This window comes from Neolamprologus multifasciatus, chromosome 13 (genome assembly GCF_963576455.1).
Source record: "Neolamprologus multifasciatus chromosome 13, fNeoMul1.2, whole genome shotgun sequence".
In the NCBI taxonomy this organism is placed as follows: Eukaryota; Metazoa; Chordata; class Actinopteri; order Cichliformes; family Cichlidae; genus Neolamprologus; species Neolamprologus multifasciatus.
The window spans coordinates 29,836,290-29,851,278 of record NC_140451.1 but is presented as its reverse complement, the minus strand read 5'-3'; the positions used below and the strand labels follow the sequence as shown (position 1 = coordinate 29,851,278).

General features: G+C 38.9%; 1 protein-coding gene and 1 long non-coding RNA gene across 3 annotated transcripts in view; one reads left to right on the top strand and one right to left on the bottom strand.

The window, feature by feature from the left end:
* The window catches only part of LOC146505768 (uncharacterized), a 97,218-nt gene that overhangs the window by 75,005 nt on the left and 7,224 nt on the right, over positions 1–14,989 (top strand). For both annotated transcript variants that reach the window (XR_014877609.1, XM_085182921.1), the window contains exons 3-4: positions 5,897–6,033; positions 12,181–12,305. Coding sequence is in view for 1 of the 2 variants with exons in the window: in XM_085182921.1 (XP_085039047.1) it covers positions 5,897–6,033; positions 12,181–12,305 (262 nt within the window). In the remaining variant the exon portion in view is untranslated. The remainder of the gene's footprint in view (positions 1–5,896; positions 6,034–12,180; positions 12,306–14,989) is intronic.
* LOC146505769 (uncharacterized) lies at positions 4,156–14,658 on the bottom strand. The gene is made up of 2 exons (XR_014877615.1): positions 13,010–14,658; positions 4,156–12,508 (listed from the first exon to the last, which is right to left on the bottom strand). It is a non-coding gene; the product is annotated as an uncharacterized LOC146505769 (long non-coding RNA).

Below are 14,989 nucleotides of genomic sequence, written 5' to 3'. Positions count from 1 at the left end.
GAGATGTGAAGCAGAAATTTAGCTAGTTTGTTTAAAACTGTTGTCCCTTTAACAGTTACACAGCCCGTGTGTGTTAGACTATTGTGGCTGATGTTACAAATCAATAAGTACAACTGTTTCATGGCAGCATTAGATTTTGTAAAAATGATTTTCGTATCAATGTGATTAAGTATCACAACCAGTCAGATATTCAACTTACAAGATTCGCCAAAAACAAATATTCTTCTCCTCTTCTTTTAAAATCCATTAATGATTGATTTTTTTCACATAATGCATGGCGGGTTTATCTGATGACACAGCCCACTGTATATCAGTATTATGCCCCCCCCCAAAAAATTGTATAATGTTATATTGGATTTTATACATATCATCCACAGGCCATTTGCACTTGAGAAAGAGAGAAAGAAAATAATATAAAAAAGTAAGAGTAAACACTGAAATAATCAATGTTTAATATATACGAGTTATTTTATGGGGCAACAGCAGTCATCGGTTTTACTTTATATGTACAGATAGTTGATGGTGGGCGACATGTTTTGGGTCTTCTTAGAGGAAAATGTCAACACAAATCAATACAAAGATGTTCTGAGTGATCACGTTCATCATATGATGATACATTTCTTCTAGTGTCTGCTAGGATGACAGTAATCATATCGATGGGGTACGAGGGTCACATATTTGATAAGTTTGAAAATGATGTGAATCGTATCCTAGAAACAGTCACTAGAATTGCACTGAAGACTTAAGGAAGACATTCGACTAATGTGTTTTCCATCGTCAACAAAACACCAAATGAGGAAATATCATTTGGAAAAATGGTGTTCGTTACTGTAGCAGAGTTCAAAGGCTTGGAGAATCAATGCCAAAGAGCTCCACGTGTGTTGGTTGCTCATAAATCTACACACTGAAGTGTCAGGTTTCAAGTTAGTAAATTGTGATAAGGAGGAAGGTGCAATGGCGTAAGTCAGATGCTGGACTTTCACCCAAGAGAATATAGCTTTCAGTCCTATTATTTCCCAAGATTTCCCAGCAGGACATTGCATTGTAATGAGGTGATCGATGTTATTATCCTCTTGTCAGTGGTTTTAATCTTGTGGTTGACTAACCAGCATGCATAGACATTCCTCATGAAGATATTCCGAAGCTCTATATCTCTATAGAGTAAGACATAAAGATTAAATGAAATCTATAAAGCCAATAATAGGCAAACAGGGTCATTTTAGGTTAAAAATCAACAGTACAAATTCTCCTAATTGAATAAAAACATAAAGATTATCAATAATGCAGCCTGATTACCTCAAATAAATATGTGAAATTGTCGCATTGCTGCAACATCCTTCTCATTATTTTTCTCTCTTCAGTTGGATGTAAAAAAGAGAGATGTGGAGGAAGGCAACTCTGAGAACTTGCAGCTGTTTGGGTGTTTACAAAATTATAGGTGCTGGGAGGAATGTATTTGCTGCAATTACCATTTGTTCACTTGCAAGTGATGAAAGAGGCATAATATTTTTCACAGTTAGCTGTGTGTCAGAGTTATTAGGTTTACTTGAGGATGCGGAGCATTTAGGGCATATTGTTCGAGACTGCAACACTTGCAGGAAATGGATTTTCCAGCACTAATATTCTCTAGCCTGCACACACTCGGCTAAGCTGCCCATCTTTTGGTTCACGGTCAGTCACGGTCCCATTTTCTTTTAAAAATGAAGCGGTTTGCAGAGGGGCTACGTCACCAGCGCTTGATGTGCTGCTGTGACAGATGAAACGAGCCAGACTGAGAAAAACAACCATCCACAGTTTATCCTATATATGCTGCTTACAGAGACATATATATTTTTTTATCTTATAAAATATAGAAATTAAACAGTGAGACCTGTCAGTAGCAGAAAGGTGGCACATTGTTTTTTGTGTGTGCTCTGCACTCCAGCACTGTGAATCTTAAAGGAAACAATAATCCTCGAGGTGAAACTACCGACTTTCGGCCAATGCTTTACAGCTGATGAACTTTCTAGATACAGTAGCCCTTTGTATACAAACTGCACTGTTCGATGTGGATCTTTAATCTCAAATCTATTGTTCATGTTCTATATGGTGTAGTGTAGTGAAACACTCAACTGATTACATTATGTTTGGGGTAAGTTGTTATTCCCTGTCTGCTATTGCCAGCAGTGATTTATCTACAGTTCACCTGGTCAGCATCATTTCCACTACATAACAATATCAGCATGGGAGGAAATAAATGCAACCTCGGTTTGTGGATGAATACTAAGCGCAGTGTTGGGGAGTAACGGAATACATGTACCGCCGTTGCGTATTTAAAATACAAAATATGAGTAACTGTATTCCGTTACAGTTACCGTTTAAAAAGGTGGTATTTAGAATACAGTTACTTTGTTGAAATAAATGGATTACACGGCGGTACTTCCCTGTTTCATATTGTGGCGGGTCAGGACTGTTTAGGTTTTGTTTGACAGCTACGTTCTGTTGTTCCAGGCGGCAGCGTTACGATTGCCATGGTTACAGGGTGACACTCTGTCTCTGCGTGTTTCCCGGGTGAGAGAGGCCTTTTTGTTGTTGTTGTGCTAAGCTAATAGGCAGAATGCTACAGGTATAGCTCTAAAGAATGTAGCATCATAGGCAGTGTAGTCCGTGCTGCAGGGAGAATGGACTGCCATACCCGTTATGTGTCTGTGAGCGAGGGAGGGAGAAAAAGGAAAAGTACGAGCTGTCATCGAGCAAAAGGAGCTGGAAGCATGTAAATATAATAATAACCACTGCAGCCATGAAGAGTGCCTGATGAGCCCAGTTGTAAGTAAGCTATTAAGACTCGACTGTACACCGTGTTCGTGTTTTCCTCCAAAAACAATAAGTTCTGTTGGAGCAGCCTTTCAACGCCTCTCTCTGTCTCTGCTAGCAAAGTTGACCCAGACAACAAAGTAAAGCTAGTTTTCGGCTACGAGCCCGACACAGAACCAGAGTCAGAGGTCCCTTTACTACGGTTCGGAGCCGCAGACCTTCAGTAACAGTAATAAATCACAGCAATAGTACATTCATGTAGTTGTAAACAGCATGATAATATATTAAGTAATCCAAAGTATTCAGAATACGTTACTCTCATTGAGTAACGTAACGGAATACGTTACAGAATACATTTTGGGGCATGTATTCTGTAATCTGTAGTGGAATACATTTTAAAAGTAACCTTCCCAACACTGACTAAGCGTAAGGATCCCTTGAACCAGGGGCCCCTTTAGAAATATTCACAAAAAAGATTCACACAAAAGGAGATGTCTAATTTAAAAATGCTGCTAATACAGCAGTAAGACTAATATATATTTTTAAAAAGGCATTTGCTACATGATGCTAGGAGCGGAGCATTGGTTGATAGCTTCATATCTGAGTAATGACGCTTCAGTATCCCAGCTGACACAATGTAAAGTACATGGAAATTCCTCTGATTTGATTATCTTGCTGTGTACCACAGGGTAAATTAATTACTGAAAACAAACAGGGGGAAAAAAAGAAAATCTGTTAATATCATGTTTCTGTTTTTGGAAATAGCTTATTTTTGTTTATCACTCAAACTGTATTCAGCTAAATGTGACAACATGACATCTGGATGAAAAAAGTCATCATGCATCGTCCTAAAACAGACGCAATGCACGACTTTCATGTTCCCAGATAGTTGTAGAGCATGTATAATGCTGTGATTCTTAATCTCTTATTTTTGTGTCTTTCTTTGATGATCTGAACATGTTAGTCTAACACATTTTGATATTAAACACAGGTAAATACATAAAGCAGTTTTTAAATGATCAGTTCATAGTAACTGCCCTCTAAACTTAATAAATTGTTGTGCCACCCTTGCCTGCAAGAACTGTAATCAAATGTTTGCAGCGACTGGTAATGAATCTGAAACTGATGGTTAGACATCAGAATTTGCGATTGCATCAATTACAGCAAGTCGCCAGGTCCCGAAGAAGCAAAGCAGCCCCAGACCATTACACCACCTCCGCCATGTTTGACTGTTTGTATGATCTAAAATGCTGTGTTAGTTTTACACCAGATGTAACGGGTCTCAAACCTTCCAAAAGATTCGACTTTTGTCTTTTCAGTCCACTGAATATTTTCCCAAAAGTGGTTTTTGCCTTGGAACTCATGGATGCCGTTCTTGCTCACTCTCTTTCTTATTGTTGACTCATGAACTCACAACTGAGGCCTGCAGCTCTTTGGATGTTTCCTTTAGATTCCTTTGTGACCTCCTGGGTGAGTTGTTGATGCGCTCTTAGAGTAACTTTGGTCGGCCAGCAACTCTGTTCACCACTGTCCCACTGTTTACTCCATTTGTGGATAATGGCTCTCATCGTGGTTCACTGGAGTCCCAAAGCCTTATAAAATGCTCTATGTTTTTCCAGACTGATGGATGGCTGTTTCTTTACATCACAGCATGATGTGTTGCTTTTTGATCTGATAGTACACTTCATTTTGTCAGACAGGTTATATTTAAGTGATTTATTTATTCAAAGGGTCTAACATTAATCTGAGCTGGGTGTGGCTGATGAAATTTAAGTTAGTTTCTTAGAAAATGTGGGTAATCAGTTAATCATGTGAATTATATGTTTTGATGATCTGAAACATGTGTGACAAATATGCAAGAAAAAATCAGAAAGAGGGCAAATACTTTTTCACAGGACTCTATTATTGTAGTCTCCATTCTATGACATGATTTGGCACGTAGGGCTCACCTGCAGGAATGTATCTTAGGAGTTTGTGCAGCTCGACCATCTGGAAGGACACTGGCTCTATTCCACAAAGTGTCAAAGTGTCCTTGGGCACGATACTTAACCCCAAATTTCCCTCGAATCCCCTGAATTTCCCTGTAAGTGTGTGAAAGGTTGTTAAAAATAGGTTTAAAAGTAAGCAGTAAATGTGTGTGTTATGAATGAATGTGGCCTAAATCAGTGCTAAAAAATATGCTGCTATAATCACTCAAATGTTAGCAAAAAAAGAGCATTTGGGCTCAGTTTGCACAAAAGAGTACGCCAACCGTTCTTGGAATATGACACAGCCTTCATTCCACCTCAGGTTAATAGGCAACATCCTCGGTATTGCAGGAAACTGTCACGTGTTGCGTTTTTTTTATATTGATATGCTGCAAACCAGTCTACATGTTTCACAGTTTAACGGTTGACGGTGTGCTAACGGTGTTGATTCAGTCCTAGTTTGTCGTGTTGTTACGGTCTACCGTGAGGCTTCCTGTCATTCTGTCCACTCTTCACACTGTATGTACACCTTCCATGAAAATATCACAGGCTACATAACAAACTTTAACAAGCCCCACAGTGTCTGTCTTCCAGCCTGTCTCTTTGTCCCTCTGTTTGTCCGTCTGCCTGCCTGCCTCCATGTTTTATCTGTCTGTCTATTTATGTCTGTTTATCTATTTGCTGGTGTCTCCGCCCGCCTTGCTGTCTGTCTCTTGTCATCTGTCTATTTGAGATGTGAACCCACAGGTATATTATTATCATTATTATTATTTGTGACACACACACACACACACACAGGCACAAATGACACTCGCACACTGTATCAGTATCTCCGGTCAGCAGACAGCTTGCAGACAGAGCTCAATAAGTGAATTAAGCTGGTCTGGACTCTACTAAAGCAGACACTGGCTGACTTAGACGGTACAAATAGACACACATGCACAAACAATGCACGCACACACGCTTACAGACAGAGCAGATACACAAGACTGATAACTCCACCCGCTTACCTCACAAATTAAACATTTAAATTCATCTTTTTAATGTATTATCCATTTGACCTCTTACATCTCCTTTTTAATGCAGCCCTGATACGACTGCATCTGCTTCTGTTAATCACTCCGCTTGTCCTGCAGCGACTGAAGGAGCTGAAACAGAGGGAGTTTTACAGAGCACTGGCCTGCAGGAGGCAGAGGAGGCGCAGGGAGGAGAAGAGAGAGGAGAGAGTGCTGAGGAGACTCAATCAGCATGAAGACAGGAGGACGGGAGAGTGGTTAGTAGCATCCATAAGTTCCTTCTTTCCTTTCAACCCATTTATTATATTTTATGTGTAAAAAGCTCAATTGTAGCAGTTGCTCCATTTATATTTCATGGAATATGTTTCAAAATCGACTTGGTAAAAAAAATATGTTTTCTGAAAATCAGTGAAACTGTTAAACATTCTGTTTTTCTTTATCTTTTAAAGTCTTTTTTAGGACTTCAAGCTGTAGTTTTTCAATGGGATGAAAAGAGTACAATGTCCACATCTGCCGTTCTCTTGCCTTTCTCTTCACCCCTACAGAGCATGAATAAAACAATGTTTTTTTTGTTTGTTTTATGAAGATTTATAGTTTTGGTTCACTTTCCAGCTCTCAGGAGTACCATTTCCACCAGCACCAAGCAGCAGATTTAGAGGAAAAAAACTAGATGGACTACTGAATAAGCTAAAAATGAGATTCAGTTGTTACTGAATTTAATTCACAACAGCAGTCACCTCAAGGTGTTTTGCATTGTATTGCATTCTGTGGGAGTAGGGTTAAGGTAGCTGCTCTGCTTTGTCCTGCCACATGGCACTAAAGAAGATAACAGTGAAGGACGTACTTCATTAAACGTAGTTACAGCACTTTCAGAAAAACATCGTGTAATGACATTATTGTCCAGTTCTGTGTAATCCATTATTGTAATATTAAATGTTATCAAATACATTTTTTTTCATTTATGTTTATAAGAAGTTTGGAAAATTGCTCATAAATAAGTACATTTGTCCTGCATGAGGCTAATGTCAAACTTATTCTAGCTTTTAAGCTAAATAAATCACATTATCAGACTAATACTATTAATAATCTGTCCACACTTAGTTTGTCTTCTGCTTCATCATCACACAGGACTTAAAACTGTGACAATGCTCATTCCAGAATAGACGGCGGGAAAAGATTCAAGATTCAACACAACAACAACAACAACAACAATCTTTATTTATAGAGCACATTTAAAAACCAGCGGTATACCAAAGTGCTTAACATAAGAGACAGAGAAGTAACATGAGTATTGTAAGGCCTTAGCAAAGTATCAAATATCCTCACAGGTCAATGCCACTAATACACAGGGGTAATATAAAGTGCATATCAAAATAAAAACATAATAAAAGCACAAGCCATAAAATATGTATAAGAAAAAATAGAATATGTCTAAAAGTCAGGTGCGAGCATTAACAAGCAGGAAAGGCAAGATTAAACAAATAGGTTTTTAACCGTGATTTAAAAGATTGGATGGAATCAGACGCCCGGATCACAATCGGAAGGTTATTCCACAACTCTGGTGCAGCCAGGGCTTTATTGTCAATACAACAATATATATAGTATAGAGTGTATCTATCGAAAGGCCATTTCACCCCAAGCCCCCCATGGTGCATTTATAAGAGTATCAAAATATATCTACAGGGGATATAAAACTAGAAATGACAAAAAATAATAACTCACTATATTTAAGTCAAATTAAAAAGATGAAAAGGTACTAATACTAACTATATCTATGCATAATAAACAAGGACAAAAGTGATCATGTGCAATTACAGTAAAGTGAGATGTTGGTATTGAATAGCAGGTTCAAGTTATGGGCAGGATATTGTGGACAAGACAAGACGAATACATGTGAAAGATGTAAAATGTGCAAGTGTAGCATAATGTAGAAAGTTTGTGTTGTTATTATTGAGTCTTCTGGTGAGTACTGTAAAAATGTTTGTAGAGATCTTTATGTTTGTCAAAGTGTTTGTTTGTAAAAGTGTTTATGTTTATCGGCCCTTTGGTGGTAGTTGACTGCTTGGGGGAAGAAGCTCTTGCAGTGTCTGGCTGTTATGGTTTTGATGCTGTGAAACCGTCTGCCAGATGGAAGAAGGGAGGACAGTGCGTGTGAGGGGTGGAAAGTGTCATTCACTACGCTGATTGCACATCGGATGATGTGTTTGTCATAGAGCTGGGAGATGGGTGGGAGAGGGCCTAAAACGATTCTCTCTGCTGTTCTCACTATCCGATGCAGAGACTTCTTTTCAGCGAAAGTGCAGTTCCCGTACCGGATAGTGAGGAATGAGAACGCTCTTAATGGTTCCCCGGTAAAAAGATGTGAGGATGTGAGGATGTGAGGAGGTAGACTGGCCTTGTTCAGCCTCCAAGAAAGTGAAGACGTTGTTGGGCTTTCTTCAGTGGTGGTGTTCAGGTTCCAGGAGAGGTCATCTGATATGTGCACGCCCAGGAACTTCCCGTTGTTGACCAACTCAACAGCAGATCCATTGATGTGCAGTGGGGTGTCTTCCTGAAGTTAACAACCATCTCTTTAGTCTCCTGAACAGACAGGTTGTTGCTCTGGCACCAGTCCACCAGGTGTTGTTCCTCTTCTCTGTATTCACACTCATCATTGTTAGTGATGAGACCCACCGCTGTTGTGTCATCTGCAAACTTGATGTGATTTGAGCTGTACTGTGCAGTAGGGGTGGGCGATATAAATGATATACAATAGAAACTATATAAATTTGGCCAATGATAGAGATTTTGACTATACCGCTCTATCGTGATAGCGCATGTTGATGATGTCATCAAGCTGCGCCTGTTTTGGTCGAAAGCATGGCAGTGGTTAAAACCATTATCATCTGCAAATTATGGCGGAGACAGTCATAGCAAAGAGATGAAGCACTTTTGAAATATGGGGAAAGCCAAAAACTGCGCTTCCTCCACTTCCGTAACATTGATTCATTAATGTTGAATTCTCTCGCAGCTGTTCTATTCCCATGTTGTTGTTGCAGCAGCCATAATGCTCTGACAATCCATCCACACTATAAGGAACACTCTCGATTTTTGAGAAAATTAAAAGATTTTAAGCCTTATAGGGTGGAAAATACGTTATACAGAAGAAAATAATATATCGTGATATATATATCGTTACCGCACATGCTTCAAATGATATCGTGATATGAATTTTAGGCCATATCGCCCAGCCCTACTGTGCAGTACAGTCATGTGGTAGCAGAGTGAACTTGACACATTCAAAAGTTCAAATGGGAATTAACGATGGCCTCATATTTAAGAGCCTCACACTGTGTCCCAGTTTGATAGCTCCACTGGTTTACTTTAGTACTCAGTGTAAACAATATGCAAAGTGTGAATTATTACAGGATAATAATGTCACTAATTAAACAGCAACCTGACCTGCTGCATTTTGAAACTTGTCTAACCTTCGAGCGCATCTTTTTCATTCAAGAAAACCATTTAAAATCCACAAACACCAAAGCGCTCGTACTGGCCTCGCTGCTGCTCATGTGTTCACGTCCATGCTTCAAAGACATTCCCTGTTTCCTGTGTAGCCCATGTGGTGACCCTCGTGAGAACACATTCAAACTTTTGATATTTCAAGAACTTGTAAAGTACTTTTTATGGCTGCGCTTGTTAGTATGAATACTAGAGGTGGGAATCACCATACATCCCACGATACGATATTATTGCAATTTTTTAAAATATTTTGCGATATTCAGATTCTGTACATAAAGGTAAACTTTATCAATATTCATTTTATCTAATATCAAAGTCTCACACTCAGTCTTTCTCTCATTTCAGTTTTATTGTTGACAAACTGAACGGTTTGTATTACAGTCTAGTCCAACTTAACTGAATCAACCATCTGGTACAATTATAGCTATTCTGAACTATGCAGTTTATGAAAACTATGCAGCCCCTTCAGCAACTGAAGAATTTGAAAGTAAATTAAAACAAAATATAATTTTACATTAAATAAAAAAGTTTTAAACTTAATTAAAATAAAACATGTCTTAAATTAAAATAAGTAAACTGTCATGTTTATTGCTGCCATAAAAAAAAGTTAAACACATTTGGACAGTGAAGGAATGTCAGGATTCTTGCTCATAAAAAGGATCAACATGCTCTGAAGTCAGAGCACAAAAACCTTTTTTGTAACAAAATATCGATTTCTGCTGTCCCTGTATCGATACATTATTAGCAAACAAAATATCACGATACTACACAGTATCGATTTTTCCCCCCACCCCTAATGAATACCCATCTGATTAAAATTATGTGTTTAAGTAACCATGTGAGACCCAAATAAAAAGCCACAGAACTTAAGGACCTGAACAGTAGTTGTAGTAGTTATACCCATGGGTGGCTTCAGATTGAAGAGCATGGTGACAAATACTAACATAATTGAATAAAACTGTATCAAAACTTCCTACTTCAATCATTTTAATGTCTCAGAAATTTTCGACCTTTTTAAGTTGGTGCAACTGATTATATTTAAATAAACTTGAAGTATTTTACAGATGTGCAGAACCCATTCAGGAAAATTTCACTGTACTTATTTCCATAGTGTCTTTGTAGCTGCATTTGTCCAGTACTATTGTAACTTCCAGAGTGGGTGTGTTGGATAAGTTCTGGGTTTGCAGAAGCAAATTATGGGTGTTACGTAAAATATTATGCATGTTCAGTTACTATGTTTGTTCCAATATGTTTACAGTATAGTTGTCAGAGCAGTAAAAATAACCTAATGTTTGCCCCACACAAGCCTGTAATCAAAATATTGAAAAAATAGTTGACCAACAAATTAAGGCTTTAATTTGAAATATAATTTCTGACTGCACAAAAATAACACAAATATCTGCAGTTACTAGAAAGGGGTTGAAAACAGCAGATAGGATGCAAAACGAGTGGAAAATATGCCTCAAAATTACCACAATTATCACAACAGAAGCTCACAAAATATTGGAGGTGGGTACTTTCTCACGCCCGACTGAACAGGAATGGCTTTTACTAAATCAGCCCTGTCCTTTTCATGTAGCTGCAGTGAGTTACGATCATCAGACGGTAGAAATGATGAACTTGCGTGAGCTGGCTTATCCATTACGGGGAACACCCCGCCATGTTTATGTCTGTCAGAGCTGCTTTACAGCTGCGTGTTAATGTTGCTGAAAAATCTACATATCAGTCTGTTTGTTCATGTGCCGGTGGGAGGCTCCGACATCTGGGACTCTCAAGTGGGCTGCCAAACAGTTGTTGTGCTCACGTGCTGTTTGTCTTAAAAAAAAACCCTGTAAGAATAATGATCAACAAACAGAGAGGTCCAGAAACAGATGATGCAGATTTGGCTGCTTCTTGCTCAAAGCGTGTGATGAGAAAGGTTCATCTGGCGAGCTACCAAGCGCCAAAAATTGATTTCTCAAAATGTATACGATTGCACACGAATGCACAATTTGAGCTCAAGGCTGCAAGTCCCAACCCGAGCACGCCCACGTAAAGCGAACATTGATCTCTGCCTTAAAATACTCTCTGAAGACATGATCTAACATCCAACTTTGGACTCCATGCATGAAAGTTTTCTTCATGTGTTCCTGCACCGACCTGTTTGTCTCTCAGCCTTGCGAGTAAAGAAGAAAAGAGAGATCACTGAGAATCTCGTTGGTCACAATGCAATAAAATGCATTTTGTTGTGCTTAACGGGTATTTTCAGAGTGGCTATGAAGTGTTTCTGACCAATCACGCTGCACGGCTGAACCCACTCGCTGTACATGTATCAGTATCGGCTGTCATAGCCATTTTCAGATTTGCAACAATGCAGTTTGGCTCCTGGCACAAAAGGAGAGAGAAGAGAAGCGTGGCCAAATTGATTTTCAGCTGGATTTCAGCTCTACTCTCCTCTTGCCCTCCTCAATGCTCATCTTCTTGTTTCCTCCACTCGTTTCCCATCTATATTTCTATTGTCCTCTTTGCCTTTATTTTTTTAATCTTTCCCTCCTATCTCCTTGCTTCCTCTCCTCTTTGTTTCCACTTCATTTTCTCCTCACATCTCTTCTTATTCATCATTTGATTTTTCTTGTCTCCTCATTTTCTTTTCCTTGCATTTTCTTTCTTCTAACCTTTTCCTCTCCATCTCTTTTTATCTCCCTCTTTCTGATTTCCTTATCTTTTGTCATTTTTCTCTCATTACTTTCATCTTTTTGTCTTCGTTTCCCATTTTCTTTCCCTTCTCCCTTTTTTCCTTTGCACTCTTCTCTTCTCTCTCCTCTTCTTTTAATTTATTCTGTTTATTTCATTCTCTGATCTATTGCTGCGTCCTGTTCTCGTGGTCTTTTAACGCTTTGGTCTTTGCATCCTCCTCTCCTCAGTGCTCCCGGTTCTGGCCCCATGTTCCGGTCCACCACCGTGGCTGTCGACTCAGCCGATCAGTCCAGACCAGAGATTGTGCAGAACGGCAGCAATATCCATCCAAGCAGCACCACACTGGGAACAAGTAAGAGCTTTTATCCACTTAAAAAGGCATGTACTAGGCTTCTTAAATACTTTATGAGTATGTGTTTGGTTTGGGTGATGAGGATATCACTCTTGATATTGAGGGATTCAATAGCGTGTGGGCTGCTGCAGAATCGCTGACATATCTCTGTTGACAGCAGACTCTGATGTCAGAGCTTTCACTTTTTTTCCAATGTATAAGACCTGAAATGCACACATATGAGAGGGTGTGGTTTGAGGAGGAGTGGAGTACAACATAACAAGCATCTAATCTGGTTGGTTAGACTCTGAATAAAATGATGCTTTAGGGTCTCTGTAGTTGCAGTGAATATTAGGGAAAATTAAGCTATCACTGGAGTTGCTGTAATATATCAACACAGACATTTTGCCCTGTGTTCAACATTGATGAACCTTGACACACAATTTCTTGCTGTTGACCAACTCCAACCCAGCAGTGCTGACCTTTGTGCGAATGGAATGGCTTAAGACTCCAGAATAAATCATATCATATGAGTTGTGTCGCACCACAGAAGCATTTTACAGTTTATATTTTGCTCTGGCGGACTCTGGGGTATTTTAGTTGTGCGTTGAGGAGCTTGAGCATAAATGGTGGCATTTACATAGCGCTTATATCTCTGCTTTCACTGCCCTCTGCAAGGAAGTGGCTTGACTATCATAGTTACGATGAAAAACAAAAATGCTCACCTTAACACATTACAAAGTTGTTGTTCCCAGTAGAACAACACCTGAACTTCAGTTTACCAGGAAAAAATGGGAAGTAAATGTCTAGAAGTTTGGCAAAAAAAGAAACAAAAGTATATAAAGAGTCTGGGTAAGCCAAACGATGGGTCCTGAACCAGAAAATAAGCAAAGAAGCAGGTATGCTGGAGAGCTACTTGGTCTGGGAGACAGTGAGACCCTTCTCCCAGTCTCCTATAAGCAGGGGCAGGGTAATCCTTAATTAGTCTACCTGGTGGACCTGAGATAGAGGAAACACCGTAGCAGAACAGAATAATGAAAGAAACGGGAAGCAACACAGGTGGAAGGTATATAACTATCGCAACTTAAGATTTCGTATCTTGTTCAAAAATATTTTTCCAACTGAATTTAGTTTCATGTATAGCACTGGTTTTACTGATATAGCACCAAGAATACTTGTCTCAAGGCGGCTTATTTTGTAAGGTAAAAACTCAAATTATAAATGATCAGAGGATCCCAGATGATATGAACAAGCATTTGGTGAAGGTGGGGAGAAGGAACTTCTTTGTAACAGGAAGAAGTAGAGAGAGGAGAGGTGCAGCCATGAGAATATAGAAGACAGAAAAGATCGTAGCTCCTCATAGAGAGTCCATGAACAACAAAAACATCAGTCAAACTCTGGGAAAGAAAAATACAAGAGTTAACGACATGCTGTGGTAGCAGGGCCTGGAGACGAAGTAGTCAGTGCATCATGGGAAATCCCCAGCAACCTCCCTATGGCAGCATAACTAAAGGATGCTTCTGGGTCAAGTTGTTTACTATTATAGAGTTTTTACTACTTTTTACTTTACTTCTCCTTTAGTTAAGAGGGAGAAAACTGCACTTGAGATAAGTTATTATTATTGTTATTATACTGTACTTGAGATTACAGTATTTTGTCTACCACAATCAAAGTGTATGTGAATGTCTAACTCAATAAGATCAAAAGTAAGCATCTTCCCAAAGTATCTTAAACTATAACAAAAACAGTCTAAAAGATTAAAATCATCAATATCGTCCCTCCTTTCACTGCTGTGGTCTAGTCTTAGCTGTGCAGCCTTCCTCCCCATCCAGCACCTGCAGCTCTTTTCGAGGAGGTGAGGTATTCCCAACCTGATAACATACGCCATCCGCAGTGTCTCGGTTTTGCCCCAGGGTCTGTTTCCATTCAGCCATACCTGAAGCAGCTGTCTCCGTTTGATGGATTGGAGAAACAGCTTTACTGTCAACCCCTCTCGTATATGTTTGAGTTTGAATATATACGGAAAATCCATCCAAACTTTGACCATCACAGATGATGCTGCTCAAAATTTATGGCATTCATGCACATGATGAGTGTATGTAAACCTCTGAATACTAAAGTATACATAAAGGCTGTTTCCTCAATATATAATTCTAAGAATAAGGTGGAAGTTAAATTTGTGATTCGTTCTCATGTGTTCTAAATCTAAAAGTGATCTTCTTTCAGTTCACCTAAACCGTTGCATTTACAATTTTTTTTTAACAATATTCCCTTTTGGTTTCAAAGAAACAATCAAGTGTAGCCCTTTTTTTCTGAAAATGCATCAGCAACACGTTCAATACGTTTTCTCTTCTCATTTTAAATTGGAAATCAGTGCTAAGTCCTAAATGCATTTTCACTTTTAGAGTAGGAAGACTCATAATTCCCCTAACAGTTTACAAACAAGGTTTCTGATGTAGCATATTATAGATCACTTTTAAAGTTATGATTCATCTTGAAACCTTCACTCAACAAACAATTTCTCTAAATCTCTCACCGAACTGACGTATAGACAGACGAATGTCTGACAGCACGGTGGGCCCCATAATGGCTGTACAAAGATGGATATTACACATATTACACAAGTCTTATTTTTTGCCATTTCTAAGTGAGACACATTCAAATCTGCGCTTAAGTCCATCCTACATCCATAAATCATATTTAGA